This window comes from Caretta caretta, chromosome 7 (assembly GCF_965140235.1).
Source record: "Caretta caretta isolate rCarCar2 chromosome 7, rCarCar1.hap1, whole genome shotgun sequence".
Lineage (NCBI taxonomy): Eukaryota > Metazoa > Chordata > Testudines > Cheloniidae > Caretta > Caretta caretta.
The window spans coordinates 34,122,858-34,142,788 of NC_134212.1; the positions used below are offsets into that span (position 1 = coordinate 34,122,858).

The 19,931-nt window shown below is 45.5% G+C and overlaps 1 protein-coding gene across 1 annotated transcript; it reads right to left on the bottom strand.

The window, feature by feature from the left end:
• Nucleotides 1–78: 78 nt before the first annotated feature.
• On the bottom strand, nucleotides 79–15,343 carry HNRNPUL2 (heterogeneous nuclear ribonucleoprotein U like 2). The gene is made up of 14 exons (XM_075130518.1): nucleotides 14,750–15,343; nucleotides 11,879–12,014; nucleotides 11,536–11,609; nucleotides 10,801–10,940; nucleotides 8,802–8,892; nucleotides 8,521–8,633; nucleotides 7,651–7,914; nucleotides 7,295–7,417; nucleotides 6,750–6,878; nucleotides 6,418–6,586; nucleotides 5,970–6,170; nucleotides 4,500–4,576; nucleotides 3,665–3,772; nucleotides 79–3,157 (listed from the first exon to the last, which is right to left on the bottom strand). The coding sequence occupies exons 1-14, from the start codon at nucleotides 15,252–15,254 to the stop codon at nucleotides 3,089–3,091; spliced, it is 2,199 nt and encodes a 732-aa protein (XP_074986619.1). The 5' UTR covers nucleotides 15,255–15,343; the 3' UTR covers nucleotides 79–3,088.
• Between the last annotated feature and the right edge of the window lie 4,588 nt (nucleotides 15,344–19,931).

Genomic DNA, 19,931 nt, shown 5'->3' on the forward strand with positions numbered 1-19,931 from the left:
TACAGCATGGAGCAGGCAGGGTGAGTGCAGGGGATCCAAATAAAGGAGCCTTATGAAAAGAGCAAAATTAGTCTGGTCTTTTGAGTTTTCTTTTTATTGGAGAGGGGAAGAAGAGCCAAAGTATAGAGACACCTACGAAGTCAGTGCAGCAACATAAGGATGTTAAGTCAAGCCAATGGTTATTTATTCTAAAAATGGAAGCTATTGCCTACATTTGCCAGAATCTGAAGGAAAGTTACAGATGTAAACAACCACACAGTTACATGTTCAATGGTAAAACCCTTTTACTGGCCACTTCTAAACGTTTTACAGTTTGTAAAAACATTTACAGCCTTCATGTTCTCTCAAGCTTTCCATCTACAGCAACTAAGACGTACAATCATGAAACACTAACAGATCTAAAACAGGCTGCATTTCCTTGTTTACCATTTAATTTTTCTTTTTTTTTTCTCTTTTTTTTTTAACAAAAATGTGCAGAAAAAGACATCTACTGAAGTTGCTAAGATCTCTTGGTCTTACAGACAAGGATGTGGCAGTTCTAGTCATCCCCAGAAAAACAGGTTTTATTTAAAAAGGACTATAGCTTCAAAAGTTATTCTGTTAACGATGACAGCGCCTCCTGAAGTGATTTAAGCTTTCCTGGCTCCAGTGCCAGTTACTCCATGTCCCCCAAACTCAATGAAGCTGTGGAGGATCTGCACACTGGAGGCTGCCTGTGCCCCACCAATTGGAAAGCACACCCCAAGAAGGAACTTTTTAAAAATACCAAAGCATCAAACACCCTTGCCAGCACACAGATACTGCAGGCTCCTGCTTTCTCCCCTTTACCCCTGTCCCAAGAGTATTTTCTAGTGGCCCGAAGCATCATTTAAAATACCAGTTGCTTTGTTATAAAAACGGTCGTCACACAATCACACATTCAGATACACACATGCGGCACCGCAGTTGGAGACAGTAGAACTCTGCTTCTCACTAGTTCTTGCATTGGGAAGTGGCACAGGGCTGGGAGATCCCAGCGACCTGTTACCTGTGCTCTCTGGTGCTGGCAGAGCCATATCTCACCATGTCCTGGTCTGGATGGAGGGGTTAGTCTGGGCTGGGATGTGACAATGGGCATTGGAGACAGGGCAGCTTGCAATGGTAGGCAGAGAATAAAAAAATTCAATTTTTAAAACAAACTAAAATGTTTGTATTTCAAACAGCAAATCACAGGGAGCAGAAGGTAATCTTCAAGCTGGGGAAGGGAAAGGAACATAATTAGCTCCCTAGCCAAATCCAAGGCTATAGGACCAGAACCAAGAATATTTACAATTCACTTCCTAAGAGGGTATCCTGTCCTCACTGGGAAAGGAGGATGGGGGAAGAATTGCAGGGCAGGAGACAAACTGATGAGAATGAAACAAAATTAAAGATCAATGCTAAGTTTCATAATGGGAAAATAAATCAGCTTCCCCCCCACCCCCTTACAAAAGATACAAGCCAACCACATCCACTTCTGCCATGAGTGCACTCCCTACACCCCACAGAAGTAGCTGCCCCTCTTCCTCCCCCCAACACATAACTATTTGCCTGGGAAAGGAGTAATTTCTGAAATTATGCCCCCTCCTCCCACCCAATCTTACAGAAATTCTGAAGACTGAGGACAACCCAAATTTTATACTGGAGCACGCCGTTAGCACTGAAGGGATCCTCCTTCACACAGTGTCCTCAGGAACCCACCTCCCCTCTTGTGGGACTAGACTTCACAGCTAAAGAGTGTGTCAAAGTCAAAACCCTTTTGTTTTCAAGCCATGGGGAGGGCAGGACACACACACACACACACACACACACCCCCACTTACCCACTTCAGGCTGGTTCACTACTGCACTCAATCGCCTTCCCTAGTTTCCTATATACACGCTCTACCAGTTTATCAAAACCACAGGAGCACTTTACCAACTGTGCCCTCTTCTTACGGTATAAAATTGTTGCTATTCTCAGCACTATCTCCTCACAGGTGAAGGTTACACACTGCATGGGTTGCCTATATACACACACACGTTACGCTCTAATGAAGAAAAGATCCAGCAGAAACCCTGAGAAATGTTCCTTCTCTTCCACTAAAGAGGACAGACACTATACAGAGATGATGATTCAGCACCTGGCCAAGCCTGCTAGCCTGGGGGGGAGGGGAGGGCAGGAGGAAGAGGGGAAGAGAACAGAGTCTCACCGAGACTGTCTGCTTTGGCCAGGGAAGAACGAGAATTTAGGGACTGGCATACCAAATTCCTGTGCTTCCTTCTGCCAAAAAACAGCTCATGATTCCATTTACAAGCTTTCAGGGAAATTTAATAGCCAGGGAGGTAAAGCAAACTGCTTGGCTAAAAAGCACAGCCTTTGGCCAGGGATACGTTACATCCAGCCAGCACAGCACTGCCAGACGAGACAACAGCAGGAACGTGGAAATCTGCCAGATTTTCCAAGGTGGAAACGGTCCCTTCTCCACCAGTCACTGAAGAGCACTAGACTCCAGAATCACTGTGGGCAGAGCCCCACATATCACCCCAAAGCTAGATCAGCAAATGATAATCTGGAAGGAAATTAGTTTTGCAAGTGAATGATCAGTCAATTAATATTGCCTGCACTCCCAACCCTCCCTCTCCCCCCAGGGGATGCTGGCCCCTCTATTCTCACTCATCTGTACCTCCAGGTTCTTACATGTTCAGTTCCCATCACTGAGCGCATCTTGCAAACCCCTGCACCTCCCTGCCCGGCTGCCAGTCCAGCTGCTCTAGAAAGTTGTTAAAGGGTACGTGGTTTTCCTGCCCAATCACAGGGTACAGGCCAGGCAGCGCTAAGTGCTGCACTCTCTGCGCAAACATTTTGATTACAAATATCTAACTAGGTTTGAAATGTTTTATAGAATAAGACAATATTCTTTTCAACAAACTTTTTAAAAAAAAAATTTACAGTTTTTTTCCTCTTCCCACCCCTCCCCCCGCCGCTGCTCTCCCCCCAACAGCCCTGTTTCCATTGGTTGTGTTTTGGGAAGTGGCAGACACCTCCGCAGATTCAGCTTCTTGGCTGAAGGGTGAAGACGGCTAGGATTTCACCGATATCCTTGGTATCCGTAGTAGTTCCTGTAGTATCGGTCTCTGTCTTGGTAGTAGTTCTGCCACTGGAAGGAAAACAGAAGCAGTTTGTATCCAGGGGCACTGTGCTGGAAAGGCCATGTTCCCCCTATAACCATACATCTATAGCTTCTACCCAGCCCCCTGTCCTCCTCCATAAATGTCCTAAGACAGCAGCTCTCAACTGTGAGCATGCTACTCTGATTTAACCTGCTTGCTTCCACACTGCTCCTACAGGTGACCAGGCTCTTCATTGCAACAAGAACTCAGAGACTTCTGAAAGTGATTGGAACAAGAAGGAGCTGTCCTTGTTGCCAATACATAAGAGAAGCAATAACAGGAACTGTGTTCAATAGAACAGGTAAAAACAACCAAACACTTTCTTTATACCACTCTTCCACATGGAAAGTTGCTATAGTTGCTACAGGGATGCTACTTCCACAGGTGGACCATGGCAGCAGCAAGTGGGAGTGAAGTGTCCACAAGACATCTACTCTAAAGGTTGAGAAGCCCCTCCTATAGTTATTACTGCCTCGTGGTGTGTGGCCACTCACCTCCCGGTTGTACTGCCTATAGTAATCTCGGTATCTGTTGTAGTCATACTCGCGTCCGTAGAATCGATCATAGTCCCCTCTGTACCGGTCATAGAAGTTACGGTAACCCTATGAAAACAGACGTGGTTACCTAAGTACACCAAACAATGTGCCCTGTAGGAAGATATGTCCCTCTGGGAAGCAGAACCCCATCTCATGGCAGCACCGCATAGCCTCCAGTAATTCTTTGAGTTCTATTGTCTCTTCTATCCAAACCTCTCAAAGCATTTTATACAGAGGTAGGTGCATATCCCCATTACCGAGATGGGGAAACAGCAAATCAGTAGCAGCCAGGACTAGAACACCTAGGTTCAGGCAGCCACCATGATGCAGCACATGACGGCTGCCAATACCTTTAAGCCACATCTTATACACAGGGTAAGGCATGATGCAAAGGATCCCAAAGGCTACCAGGAAGGACTCTTTAAAAAATGTAACTTCTGTACTGATCAAGTCTCCTTCTCATGGGAGAAAGTGTGGGCTAGAGGTTAAAACACTGGACTGAGACTCAGGACATCTGGGTTCCACTCCTGGCTCTACAACTGGCCTGCTGGGAGTCCTTGGGCAAGTCACTTTCCCCTCTGTGTTTCTGGCCTCCTTTGTAAAGTACTCTGAGGTCTATGGATAAGAATCACCACACTAGAACTAGGTATTATCATCTCCTCCTCCTCAGAAGAAGAAAATGGAGCAAGAATCACCCCCAAAACTCCTCCTTTTCCTGTAGAGAAAAATCAACAACAGCCGCCATACCCCCTGCCTGTATTTGGTATGAAGTAGTCAGAACTATTGCACTCACTCCTCTGTTTCCAGGCTGCCCCCAGTACTGCTGCTGTCCATAAGATCGATTGTCATAACCTCGGCGCTGTCCACCAACTAGAAAGAAAACAAGCAAGGTCTCAGACAAAGCTACAGGTGCAGTACCTCGTAAACATCAGCAAGAGTCAAGCTGTTCCTGAGTTGCCCCATGACTTGCAATCCCCGATGGCAGAAGCCAACAAACAAGGTATCAGAGACTTTCTAATCACAGGTCAGCACAGTAACTTCCTACAGGTTGCATGTTTCCCATTTGGGGAGTGAGAGCAGCAAAAACATTCAGTACAGAAGAAACCAGGACTCTATAGAGAGAAGGCTAGACTAGGTTTAACTTTTCTGTTAAAACAGCTAGAGCCAGAAGGAAAGAAATGAAACCACAGATTAAGAAGAAACGAAAATTCTGTCAGGAGAAACTAGCAGAGATTCCTGTGTAACTGACCATACCAGATTTTACACCCTCCAGTAAAGTTACCGGACAGAAAAAAATCCATCAGCAGCCCCACTTATCCCAATCTCAGTAGCTCCCAAGCAAGTGAAAGAATGGCGTTTGGATAGGAAGAGCATAGCATGAGACAGTCAACACACCATAAGCAGAGGACAAACATTAATGGAACAACATCCCACTAGGGAGAGATGTCCAGTAATGCTCTGCTGCAGTCTATAGTATGACTAGGACTAATTCATACAGGTATTGACAATCTACAGGAAGTAAAACATACACTGAGTGTTGTTTGTCAGAGATACTGAACAAGTTAGAATTGTCGGCAGAGGGAGAGAGAAACTGCTGGATGTTCTGGTAAGGTGAGAGAGATGGGGCAATGGGAAGAAACTCAATTCAGATAAATAAGGCAGCAGGGAGAAGCTGTCTCCAAGCAGGAGACTGAGGAGTTGAGATAAGCAAGGGCTTACATCATTGTGATGCTGCAGCAGAATAATGCACATTTAAGACTCGAAACAAAGTCTTGGGGTAGAAAGGACACATGCAAATTAAGGAAATTTTTTTGTCACCAGTAAAGGTAACAAAAGCTTATGGGAACAGAGCACTCTATAATACAGATTTAAGATGGTTACTTCTGCCATGACGGTAAGAATTAAGGACATGGAGGGAGCCCAAGTTTCACTGAAAGGCAAATGCTTTTGAAAATCTCAGCCCTCATAGTCATCAGTTAGCACAAAACACAAGAATAATTTAGGCTCTGAATAAGGAAGTGGAAGTTAAACCATGAGAGCAATGGGCAAGGGAGGTGCTTGAGAAAAGAACTAGAAGCTGGAGTGGAGAGAAAGTTCCGTTCTCTTGCTGAGGCCTGCACTGAGTGACCCAAGTCCCTTCTTCAAAACCTAGGGAGTAGAATCCTTACAGTTTGCCTTGACATCAAGAGAATATGGCAAAAGGAGCCTTTAGACACAAAAGAGACCAGAGAGGCAGTGCTGCCCAGCCCCTACAGAGCCTCACCATATCCCTGGCCACGGTTGCGGTTCTGACGGTTGCGCTTGTTGCGATTATTGCGACGGTTTGCCCGTTTCTCAGATGGAGGGAGCAGTTTTCTGGCCTCCTCCTTGTATTTGGTGACCAGTGGCTGGGCCTCCTCCTTCACCAGCTCTTCATACATCACCTCATCTAAGTAATCACTCTTTTCCGGAAGTGAGAAGTTAGCTGCGTTAAAATGGAAACAGCAAGAGAGTTCACAAGATCAAGGCAGCTTTCAGTGGCTCAAGACCCTACTTCCCAGCAGAGAAGAGATTCAGGAGGTTAATAGACTTCCTACCCCATCACCCCAAAGGGGCACCTCGGCTCTTGCCACTGCCCAGGACTGTCTGGAACTAGCTAGTTTCTCTGAATTATTTAAAGATTGTTAGAGATGCTGCAGCACAATGCAACAGGCTTGGTTGAGCCTGTCTACCTTTCATTTCCAGCATCACCGATTCAGGCACATCCTCCCCCTCAACCTCCTTCCTCAGCTCCAGCCTCTTCTTCCAGTCTTCTTCATTGGGGACAATCACAACCACCTTGCGAGAGAAACCCTTGAAGGCAAGCAGCTTCCGTCGCTGGCCGGAGTTATACACATTACACTGAGGGGGGAAAAGAAACAGGTTTCAGAAATTCATCTGCCACTAACTCAGCCCAGTCTGAATCCCCTCAAATCAGAATGGGACATGAGCTGAGGAGTACGCTCAGTGTGCCCCGAAGTCAAGTTGCTCAGGTCAGGAAGTCACTGGGGTTTAGTAACAATACCTGATCAAGAATGTAGTTTCTCTTTGCCCTGGGAGCAATCTGGACCAGTTTGCTAAGGCACTGGGCAGCTTGCTGGATTAACAGGTCTCGGCTCTTGGGATCCATCTCTTCATCCTCAAGGCCTTTTGTCTGGCAAGAGAAAAAGGGATATCAATAAAAGATTCTTCAGATACACACAGTGTTCTACCAGCCCTGTGGTCACCCATCTCTAGCACAGGTGCCAGTATAAACGTGTCAGACACATGCTCTTGATGCAGAGATAACCCAGAAAACAATTCCCACAGCTCGGTCACTAGTTCTGCCCTCTGGAGCTGTAGCCTTCTTTAGCCTGGAGTCATGTTCAGATTGACCTTAAAAGAGGGGAAAACCCACCCCTTTTTGTTATCAGAGGAGTCCCCTCCCCTTACTACTCCACTAAGCAATTTTCTGCAATGCTACAGCAGAACATTGGCAATAGGATATAAAGCCACTATACTTTCTAGGATTGTCCAGCCAGCCCAACGAAGGCTCTAAGCGACACCATTCTACCCAAGGGAAGGGCTTACCCTCATTTGGTAGAGAACAGTCTCAGTTCCCAAGATGATGTATCGTTTCTCTTGATTTTCCTGGGTGTACTTCTGTGCCCACTGGGTCTTCCCAGACCCTGGCAGTCCAACCATCAGCAGTACCTGCAGGAAGCACCACAAAGAGGTTATAGGAGGAAGAGCTGAAGTGATTAAATAGCTGAGGAGAAAAAGTAACAATCAACACCATGCCTTGCAGGGAATGGCTCTTTCCATAGGTACATCAAGTTTTCCTTTCTAAAACCAGGCCAATATGCCATGCAACACAGCCACTAACTCACAGCCATGCCGACTCCTTACAAGCAATAACTAGGACTGTCTGGAACAAACCCCATTACCTCACACTCCTCTGTGGTTTTGGGTGGAAGCGGTGTGCGCACTCGGTCCTCAACCGGGATGGCGTGGATGAACATGTATTCCTCAGGAATTGGGAAGAAAGGCTCCTCCTTCTGACCGAAGTTCAATTCAACCACACAGTTTTTGCATAGCACATGTGGCAGGAGGGCTCTGTCAGTGAGAGATTCTTTACTGATCCGGAAGGCCACTCCCAGATCCTCCCCATTCTTCGAGAAGGACAACTCCACTTCTTCACTCTCAAAGTTCTGTGACAACAAAGAACACAAGAATCCTGTGACCAGCAAGTTTTCAGGGATGGCCACTATTTCTCCCTCCATTGTCTTTCCTCCAAATCCATCTCCTAGCAGGCTCCTGCACGAACAGGAGGAAAGCCACTTCACACATATTTTGGATGCAAGGATAGAAGTCTTCCCCCCTTCCTGCCCCTCTGAGATGGCAACCACAGGCCTTATCTACAGCAGGGATTCTCAACCATTTTCTTTTGGAGCCCTCCACCCCACCCCAAACATGCTATAAAATCTCCACGGCCCACCTGTGCCAAAACAACTGGTTTTCTGCATATAAAAGCCAGGGCTGGTGTTAGAGAGTAACAAGCAGGGCCACTGCTTGAGGCCCCATGCCACAGGGGCCCCCACAAAGCTATATTGCTTAGGCTTTGGATTCAGCCCTGGGTGGCAGGGCTCAGGGCTTGGACTTCAGCCCCATGTGCTGGGATGTCAGCTTTCTGCCGTGGGTCCCAGCAAGTCTAATACTGGCCTTGCTTGGTGCCGCCCCCACACCGAAACCTGCTCAGGGCCCGCCCCAGTGGGTCCCAGACCCCTGGTTGAGAACCACTTATCAACAGCACTTACCGCAAAGCAACTAATCACATCATTCTCCCCAAAGGGCTGACCAAACTCTTCAAACTGCCCATTTTCAGCCTTCAACCCTCGTCCATCATAGCCATAAGAAAACTCATCCTCACCTGGAAAAGAGCAGCAGCTATTACACATGTGTTTTCCCAAACTGTGTCACTATTGAGCCAAACTGCCCACTGCAGCTCTTAGAAAATCCCAGCCTGGGCTGCAGCAGCAGCTCAACAGCTCTGTAGCCTGCCCCAGCTCATAGCTAACAGAAAAATGAGCTCAGTTACCTAGCTGGGAACGAGAGAAATCCACAGACCAGCCAACCCGAAGAAGCGGGACCTCAGTACTGCCTTCCTTCACTGGGAGATTCTGTGTCACCTGGAGAAATTAAAAGAGAAGGAGTCATTTAGCATATTGTGTGCAAAGCTAGAGTCAGGCCTCTGTGAGACTATAATCCTCCTCCAGGTGGTAGTCACACCTGGAGTTACACAAGCTGGAGGCATGCGCAGGTCACAGGTCTCTGTACCAAAGCCACAGTTTAATGGGGTATTTCCCCAACTTCCCCTGTAGCCTATTCAAATACAGATCTCATCTGCTTCCAGCAGACAGCCACTCTTGTCAGATACCCTAACAGGCACAACACAGCAGCAGCACCAAACCATCTCAGCCATTTAGAAGTTGATCCCCCAAGGCTTAGAACAGACAATATTTCTACAGTCTATTCCTTTGGTGCAGAGCCTAGTGAGAGACCTGACCAAGGTATGCTCCCCCAGCCAATCCTTGGCTATTGCTTGGACGAGAGACTGCACTGGTAGGACTATACTCACTTGCTTCCCTTTACAAGGCTCTACAGTCTCCATCCACCCATTATCTCACAAGATCAGAGACAGTAGCAGGAGTGGAAGACAGCACTGGGAACCTGCGCCACATAGAAACTTGTGTTGCAATTTTGAGTGAGAGATTTTGCCAGCCTGTCTCAGAATTGGGATGGATAGATTTCTGTTCTGAAATCCATTTAACAAGACTGCCAAATTCTGAGCCTCAGCCAGCATCCTCATGATTACTCCCATCAGAGAGGAGATCCACCAACTAGAAATTCTCTCAAATGGGAGACTGAAGTGATAAGGGTAAACCTAAGGAAGAATGACAGGTTTCAGAGTAGCAGCCGTGTTAGTCTGTATCCGCAAAAAGAACAGGAGTAAGGAAGAATCTATTCTATGCAAAACGGATTCCTGTCAGTGTATGGGCACACCAATACCCAGGACAGAGTAGCTATTGGTGAAACAGTGGGGAATTTTTTTCCCCAAAATAAAATACAGCTACTTTATATGGGAAATTCCATCACAAAAAGAGGTATGTTGTGACATACACCCACAAAAACTCAGCATTTAATATAACTTGCACAGAAATAAGAACAGCTTTGTGCTTTTTTCATTTTCCCCAGGCAGGATGAAAGCAGCCTGAAAGGTGTTTAAGAAAAGCTTTTATACATTAGATATCTAAGACAAGGTTAGACAAAGGGTGCTGTGAATGAAGAGATAGTGGAGTTAGTATCATAAAAGACTGACAGCTGAGCAATAAAGAGGTAAAGGGAGTTTTAGCTAGACGGATTACAATTCTGCTTTGAGAACACCTGTATGATTGGGATGTATAATTAACACTTGGAAGAAAGGAAATCTTTGCTAAAGATTAAACCCTCCATAAACCTTCAATTAAGGACAGAAGGTTCACAGAAACAACCAAACCCCTCCCCGTCCCACTACCCTCTCCCCTCTGGATGCCCTCCAGCAAACTAGGGGAGCCCAGACTTGATAATCCTGATATTTCAAAGGTAAAACACAAGCAGGAAAAAACCCCTAAGAATTTGCATGCCTTCTCTATATTCAAAGCAGCAAAAGGGTACAATAACATAATTTTAATCAGAAATTTGGCTCTAACTGCCACAAAAAGTAGGTCTATGTTTGCACAGAGGCCAAAGAGTGAATTCCGACAGATTGCGTCTCTCAACACTCTCTGCAAGATCTTCTCATCACCACAGCTCCTTATCCACCCCTTGTTTCTTTCTTTCTCTCTCTTTCACACACACACAAAATAAGCCAGGAGTGAGTCTTTCATGCACTGCTCTAAATTTCAATCCATTAAATTAAATACACTACATTCCTGATTAAATTAGACTAGCTCAGACCCAACATCTCATTCAGTGCTGAAAGTGCCAGTTACCCAACAGAACACACACGCCACTTCCCAACATACAGACTCAGCACATCCATCTAGCAAGTGCCCTACCTTTGCCTCAAAACAGACTTTCCCCTTTGTCACTCCATGGGTGCTCCTTGCCCCAGACCAAAGGGAGGGGAACTTCTCTGAGAAAAGAGGTTGTCCTCCATAGCGGTCCTTGCTTGCTTTGAAGTGGAGATCAGATGTATCTGTCAGAAAGAAGAAATTAATTTACTCTAAGTTCCTTTTTCAGATTTACTCAAAAAGCATTAGACCCCACAAGCATCAGTAATAGCGTGGCTCATATCCAGAGAGAAACCGACATGCTAGAAGGCAGTTTTCTACCTTTCCACTGTTCCAACGTTACTGGCAGGCCCAAAGGTTGCTCTAGTGTAGTGGTTTTCAACCTTTTTTCATTTGCGGACTCCTAAAAAATGCTGAATGGTGGTGCGGAAACCTTTGGAAATCTTAGACGTAGGCTTTAGACCCCCAAAGAGTCTGCAGACCACAGGTGGAAAACCACTGCCCTAGTGTGCTACTGCATTAATGCTGCTCTTACCCAAGTACCCCCATATATTGCCCAAAAGATCAAAAAGAATTAGAAGTGTTCCAGCTGCTCAGAGTTCCACTTACAGAATCTCCTGTAAACCCTATGGTGGCTGAAGGAGTAGAGTGGCCTCTGTTATACTGACACACAGCCCATTAGCTATGATGCTTGGTTTCTCAAATTATATACCCAATAATTAAATCTCTGAACTTTAAATTTACCATACATCAAATAACTGCCACATGGCCCATACATACATGTGTCCAGGATCACAACAGTTTCATCATCTTCCTCTCGTGGTTCCTCTTCTGGTGGTGGTGGAGACTTAGACCTAGGCAGGAGTGAGAGAACAAACAAGCAATCAGATATCACAGAACATCCAGAAATAAGAACAATTTAGAATAGGGAAAACAGCAGAATATAAAACAAGAACACACATTCTGCCTTACAGTCCCAAACCAAATTCTATCCTTTTCCCCTCATCCACATGCAATGTCTGTCTAACCCCAGAGTTAGCTGATCAAATCTAGTTTCATTCATTGTCTGGGAAGTGACTTGGATTGCCAGTAAAAACACAACCAAAGAGTCTCTTCTCCTCACCGGCTATTGTAAGCCTCCTCTCGGAATTCATAATAAGCACGGCCATGTTCTTCTTTTTCTTCACGTTGTCTCTTAACCCCTCGCCGCTCTCCATCTGAGCCTGTTGGCTTTGATTTATCTTCATCCTCTTCGTCCGCTGTAAGGGGCAGAAGAAAAAGTCAGCAAGTCTTACTGAAAGTGACACAAAACCTAAAGAATGCAACACCAAAGCCTTGTGGGTCCTACCTGCCTGACATGTTCTCCTGGCAATAAGATGACACCTATAAAGTGCTTCTGTCTCATGGACCATTCTATTAAAAAAATCTGGTCATTTAATTTAACTTAACAAACCCAAAACCTGTTAATGGGACACCATCAGCTTAACAATTACACTTCTGACTGACTTTCACCTATTGTAAAGTGATAACCAATATCACTAAAATCAGAAGATTCTGCATTTCAGTTTGTTTAATTTGTGCATTTTCCAGTAATTTGTTTGGAGCCAGTTTTGCTATTTCCCATTTTGCTCATGTGCATCTTTCACACAGCAGCTTGGGAGACTGCTACATTTCAGAAACAAAATAGGATTTTATAAAAACATAAAAATTGACAGATGTACTCAGGGGTGTGATTAGTACCAGAAACTATTGTTAACGTTTTAAAACTGACTAGACTTGAAGTTGAATCAGTAACACAGATGTGCATTGAAAAACTAGTGTTCTTATAAGCAAAACATTCTGAATTCAGTTTCTCCCTAACTTACATGCCAAAACCTGGGTTCAATGTTCATTAGTTAATTAATAACATCTGTAATTGTATGAGGATGAAGAGAGCCATATAAGCAGTAAGTATCAGTATCAATATCCCATATTTCACCTACAAATAGCTGAGAACATGGATATGCCCTAAAGAGTGCAGGTAAAGCTCCCACCAGAGAAACAACCCTCTTCAGTCTGGTCTTGCCAGGAGAATCCATGAGAAGAGTTGTTTTTAAACTGTATTCTAATTTTTTAATTTTGCATTTTTATATTTTCCTACTTTGGGGCTTTAAGATTGCCTGCCTGCCTGCCTGCCTGCCTCCCCCTCCTCCCCCCGCCCGGGGGTTGGATCCTGAAAATATTTATGCACATGCTTATCTTTGAGTCCCCCTAATTCAAGAGGGGACAGGGAAGAAACAGGGTGGGACAGGATGGTCTGGTAGTAAAGCTAAACGTGTGTTTGAAAGATCAATGTCTCTGTTTGTAGCCACATGTATATATTTTATAGAGAAAATGAAACTGTACTTTTAATAGTAATATAAATCTAAGCAAACCAGAACACAGAAAAAAAAATCCAATTCATTTTTTGTTGTTGTCATGGTCAGATGGGCTTCCCCCTCCTCCAAACAACTTGGAAACCAAAATAAGGGAACAGTAAAGTGGTGGTGATGCCAAAGTGAGGCTGAGCTTTTTGTTAATCAATACTTTCTATCACTTATTGTTTGCATTTGCTATTTTACAAGTTCATACCAATTAATGACAAACTGCTAGTAATTAACCTGGCAAGCCTCTCAAATATAAAGTTTGCACTGAACTACACCCCCCCATCTTTTATTGTGGGAAATAATAAAGATGACTATATCTTAAGTTTAGACAAATTAGCGAGACAAGGTGGGCAAGATCGTATCTTTTATTAGATCGACTTCTGTTGGTGAGACAAGCTTTCGAGATTATACAGACCTGAAGAACTCTCTAATATAAGATATTACCTTGCACCTTGTGTCTCTAATATCCTGGGACCAACACCCCTACAACTATCCTGCAAACAACAATGGAAGGTTTAGCAAAATTGTGGTTTGCTATAGACCTTTGACAATGGTTTGTTTATAGTCAGTTTCCCTCCCTCTTTCTCTACTTTTTTCTTTAGATGTCATGGGGAGATAGAAAAAAACGGTACAATGTGTTTAGGTACCAACACTCGTCACTAAAATTGGCAACAGTCAGTGACAAGTGCTGGTACCTGGAACTACTTTCAAATTAGAACAGATTTAGACTTTATCCCAAAAGGACACCAATAAAGAGAACTGTCAAGCCATTACATTGGTGCCGATAGGGCTTTACCTTTACACCCTGTAACCACCTTCTGGGCTTTATAGCCCATGCACAAGCCATAGGATTGCTGAACCAAAAGGCAATGTAAAGAGATGTTCAGAACAAGTGCAATAGTGAATTATATACAGGGATCAGAGGGAATTATATACAGGGATGTTATCACTGAGGCTGGAAATTGCCTTTCAGGAGGCAGGGCAATTTGTGCCTTCCAAATTGTAAAGTTCCATGGATTTCCTGTGATTCTGCATATATACCAGGAATTGTATAAACGAACTTGGGATATTTAAAATATTATGTCACAGGTTTACAGACACCCATTTATCTAACATGTCAGAAACTAGAAGCTCCCAATCCTCTGGTCTGCGCCTCCAAATACCTGCTACAGTGATACTGGAGGAAAAGAATTGGGAAATAGGAGTAAATAGCTGGGGGGAAGTGGACCAGAATGTGTGGGGTAACCTGTAGGGTATCTGGATAAGTCAGGTAAGGGAATGGTCCCAGATACGCAGGATAAAGAGAAAGCGGTGGGGGTAAGAGATCTGCATGAGAGATGTTGAAAGGGGCCTGGATGTGTAGGATAAAGGGAACGGATGTGTGGGATAAGGTAATTCCATGAAAGATATAGGACAGGACCCGGATGTGCCGGGAAAGGGGGATGCAGGGACCTTTGGGGTTCCCCGCGGGTGGGTTGTAGAGAGTAACCGGATGTGCGCATGACCTAAGGGGGTCCCCGTGGTGGGGAGGAGAAATCAGCGGGAGTCACCTACGGTGGATGTTCCCCCCACCCCGCCTGGGGCCTCACCGGGCTCCTCGCCCCCCTCTTTGGTCTCAGCCTCGGCCGCAGCCGCCTCGTCCCCGCTGGGCCCCTCCTCCTGCGGCCGCTCAGCTCCATTCATGCCGCCCCCGTCGCTCCCCTCGGGCTGGGACTGCGCCTGGGCCTGGGCCGCTTCTTCCTGCGGCCCGTGCTGAGGCTGGGCCTCCCCGCCCAAGGCCGGGGTAGGCTCCTCGTCAGCCAACAGCGCCTCCTCGTCCTCCTCCTCCTCCTCTTCTTCCTCCTCCTCGTCCTCGTCCTCCTCGTCGTCGCCCTCCCCACGCGGATGGGCTCCGACGGGGCCCCCCGCAGGCCCCGGCTCCACCCCAGAGCAGGCCCCAGCAGCGCCGCCCTCGTCGGGCCCGGCCGCCAGCATCTCGGCGTCCAGGGCCTCCTGTAGCCGCTGGGCAAGCTCCACCTTCAGCCCACGGGAGTCGAGACCACGGCGACCCAGCTCAGCCCGCAGCTCAGTCACCTTCAGACGCTTCACGTCCATGGCAAGGGGGGGACAAGGCAGCGAGCGAAAGACTCCGACCGACCCAGCGCCTCGGCCGCCCGCGCCGTTACTGCGCCTGCGCCGAGCCCTACCGCCGCCTCGCAACACTACAGCGCAAGCGCGCCTACCGCACGGACGGACCACCGCGCAAGCGCGGGAGGCCAGTCCCATCAAGGCGCACGCGCAGCCTCCAGGAGTCGCTTCGGCTGCTCACTGCGCAAGCGCGGGCTCGAGGCCGCCCACGCCAGCGCGCAGGCGCAGATTCCAACGGGCCCCTTGGCTCACCAATATGCAGGCGGGGCTCCCCAACGGCCGCCGAAATCCGACATAGCGCACGCGCGTTCTCCCCACAACCCACGCAACTGCATATGCGCACGCGCCCCCCTCCCACTCGTTGACGCTGGGCGCAGACTCCAATTGTTTTCCCTCAGCCACCGTAAAAACCTCATGCAGTATCTTCGATTTGACCACCTAGCTGCGCACGCGCAGCCTTCTACTGAGTCCTTGCCGCCCTCGCGCTGCCTACGTACATGGCGATCGGTTTAGGCGGGTGTTTGAGGCCTCTGCGGCCCAGCCGTACCGGAGGCTGCTGAATTTTTTGTTTGGCTGGTTCTCTCCAATCCCAAAGGGCCGCGGTCTCTAAGCTGCCTAGCAACTGTAAGGCTTGCTTTTGATTGGGTGGAGGCCGATGAGCTCTCAAATCCCCCGCACCCTGCTTCAGCCGATACAGTCGCCATTTTGTGCCTTAGTACCTGAGTCTGAGAGAGGAAAGAGCTGGGAGAAATTATCCCGCCTCCCCCTAGGATAGTAACCCGCCCCGACCCCAGCGTACCTCACCCTCGTGACCTGTCTCTCAAGGTATAAGGGGGTAATTACCCCACTCTAGTGTACCTGTCCTATATATATATAGGCAATCACTCTCCCCAGGATATCTGCCCCCCAAATAACAGGAGCAATTACCCCCACCCCAGGGTAACTGCCTCCAAAGATGGGGGGCAGTGCCCTTCCCCACCAGCGTATCTGCTCTCCCCCATACATGAGCAGACTAGAACCCCAGGTACCTGCTCTGTGGTTTAACTGAGATGGGGTGTGTGAAAAATCCAAATGCTGGGGCTTTGGGAGTTGCTTTTAGGGGGTTAGTAAACTAGTTAGGAAGAGGTTTCAAATCAACTGGCCTTAATCCCAACTAAGAACATGAACACAGGACTTTGCACCTAGTGAACTCAAATGGTTTAAAAAACAATTTAACCCAGAGCAACTTTCCCATGTAGGCAAAGCCATGTGCATTAACTGGTGCCTGTAAGTACCAACATAGATTCATAGCCAGGCAGGACAATATAGACTGACCTCCTTCATAACAGGCCAGAGAACTTCCCTGAATTCATTGCTGTTTAAACAAGAGCATATGTTTTAGAGAAAAGATGGGGAAGAGATATTTGATGGCTCTTTAATCTCATGGACAAAGGCAGAACGAGATCCAGTGGCTGTGTTGCTGAAGCTGGACAAATTCGGACTAGAAATACTGTGCACAGCGTTAACAGGGAGGGGAATGAAATTTCACTCGGGATGTAGTGGAGTCTTTAAAGTCTCTTTCTAAAAGATACACTTTAGCTTAACCATAAAATATGGGCTGGATTCAGGAACCAATGAGTGACAAAAGCTTGAAAAATGTGTCCCAGATACCCAAAATGCTTGAAAACCAGAACATGAAAGGGAAAAAAAGTATTCTTTAATATAAAATTTAAAAAACTCATAGATTTTCAACCCCAGAAGGGAACATTAGATCTCCTGGTCTGCCCTCTTGTATAGCACAAACCAGAGTATTTCACACACTTACCTCTGCATTGAGCCCAATAATTTGTGTTTGCTTACCATCTTCCTGAAAGGCAGACAGCCTGGACTGGAAGCCATCATGAGTTGAGGAATCAACCCCTTACCTTGGGAGTTTATTCCAGGGGTTAATCACCTTCCTGGGGAAAACGGTTGCCTTGTTTCTAATTTGAGTTTGTCTGGCTTTAACTTCCACCCATTGATTCTTGTTCTGCCTTTCTCCACTAGATTAAAGAGCCCTCTAGTATTTTCTCACCATGAAGGTATTTATACACTGTAATCAACTCACCTTTCAACCTTCTTTTTGAGAAGCTAAACAGATTGAACTCTTTAAATCTCTCACTGTAAGGCATATTCTCTGGTCCTTGCATACTTTTTGTGGCTCTTCATCCTCTCCAATTTTCCAACACCCTTTTTACATCATGGACCCTTTTATATTATGCCCTTTTAACCCATGAACTATCTCCACTCTCAGCATTTATTACCTTCAAATACACAAATGTAGGGTTTCCAACCCCAGGGTTTAAAAATAATGATTCAGCCCTCAAAAAATATTAAATTGTTTTAAAAATAACAAAATACTGGATGCAGTTTTCCAGTATCAATCTCATTATTTTAAGACAATTTAATGAGTTTTTCAAGGGCTGAATCATTATTTATAAACCCTGGGGATTGGCCACACTGGAAACCCTACATTTGCATTTGAAGGTCATAAATGCAGAAGACGGAGATAGTTCTGGGTAAAAGGGGCATAACAAGAAGTAACAGGATGGGATGGAGCACAATAAAATAAGCTGAATAACAGGACAAATTTAGAGACAGTGAGAAGACTGAGTCTCAGGCCTGGTCTTTCAAGACAAGAATGGGAGCCCTATTCCTGTGATCTGATCTTAGCATTCATGAATATAGTGAAGGGAATAATTTTGCACTGGTCCCTATTGTGGATAGACAAGAGAGACTTTAAAAGATACTGGTCTTTTAAAATCTACTCAGTTTCAGACAAGTAATTACAAGAGTTTTAGGTGCTCTATCTACCTAAGTGTCCCCCTGCCAATTTGTGTGGTTTCACAACCACATTTTGTTATGTTTAGGTCATACAGAGAAGTTAGATAAAAACATAAATCCTCTTTCTGGAAGGTTGCAATGTCACACTACATTATTTCTTAGAATTCAGAATGATAACACAGCAGGAGACAAAGCAGGCTGCTCCCTAAAACAGAAAGGCAAAACTCACCCCACCTTACTCTAGGCTGTCTGTTGACAAACTTGCTGCTGCTAGGCCCAGATCACTTCCCTAGCAGAGCCTCCTAGCCTGTGTGCAGCACCAGGAAAACCCCATAAACATTTCAAGGTATTTCAATACAGTTTTCAATATACTGCATCACACATTTACCTTTTTTGCCAGCTCCCAATATTTCATCTCTCTTCATTGTTTTATGAAATACAAACAAACCTGAAAACTGTTTATAGGGAAAGAGATCACATATGAAACAAATGGTAGGCAGCTGGTGTGCTGACGCCACAGCCTACCAGTATTGTCTCATTGTTTCCTCATGTTCCTTCATCTGTCTGTATCCAATTCTTGTCTCTTGCTTTATACTTAGATACTTATTCTGTGTTTGTATAGCACCTATCACAATGAGGTCCTGGTTCATGATTGCAGCTCCTAGTTGCTACAATAATACAAAATAAATAATAATAATCAAATATACAAAGCAAACATATTTTTCAATGGACAAATTTTCCCCTTCCAAACTTAGCTGTTGCTTGTAACAACAGCAACAAAACATCAATGTGATATGTAAGTTGATAGTGTCACTTTGCAGAAGGAAAAACATTTTCTAAACCAATGTTGCAACTCATGCAATAGTTGGTATTCTTTAAGCCTCTGCTCCAGGAGTCTTGTGAGAATCTCTGCTTTTATTTAAAAACAAGCATAAGTTTCTAGCCCATTAGGCTGCAGAGAAAAGCTGGAAAACATAACCCCCAAATGCTCAAAAAGCAGAAAGCCAATAAAAAGACCCCAACACTTATTGTTTTTTAAAATCTCCTGGTTTTGGGTGACCTGCCTCGTGATATTTGAGCGCTTGAGGTTGGTGAAGCTGCCAACCTACAGGCTGGAATATTGAGACATAAGGTTACACGGAAAAAATGTTCATGTTTTTAGTACTGTATGAAGAAAGAAATTGAGACATGAGAATATTGATGGGATTAACAGGCTAATTCAGGCCTGTGTTTAACTTTACACTGAGGAGTAGACCGATTAACATTGATTGAATAACTACTATGTTTGCAAGATCAGGGCCTTAATGTTATGGCCACATATTTGATTTAGCTCTACCAATTAAGTAGGGATTTGGAATTCCAAGCTCACCCCCCAACCCATTTGCAAAAATTATTTGAAACTAGCACTTTCATAAATCATTTGCAGTGTCCTTGTAGCCATGTTGATCCCAGGATATTAGAGAAACAAGGTGAGGTAACATCCTTTACTGGACCAACTTCTGTTGGTGAAAGAGACAAGCTTTTGAGCTCTTCTTCAGTCTGGGAAAGGTATTCAGGCCAGGTCTACAGAACAGAACTATATTCATATAACTGTTACTCAGTTCTATGAAAAATACCAACCTAACTCCCCATGTAGATAGCGCAATGATAGGAGCGTCTTCATTAAAGCACTACAGCGGCACAGTTGCACCACTGTAGTGCTGTGCATGAAGACAAGCTCTCAGAGTGTCACAGCTAAATACAAAGTGGAACAGATTGTTTAGCATAAGGACAGTGGTGAGCTGGAGCCAGTTCGCACTGGTTCATGCGAACGGGTTGTTAAATTTTGAAGCCAGTTTAGAA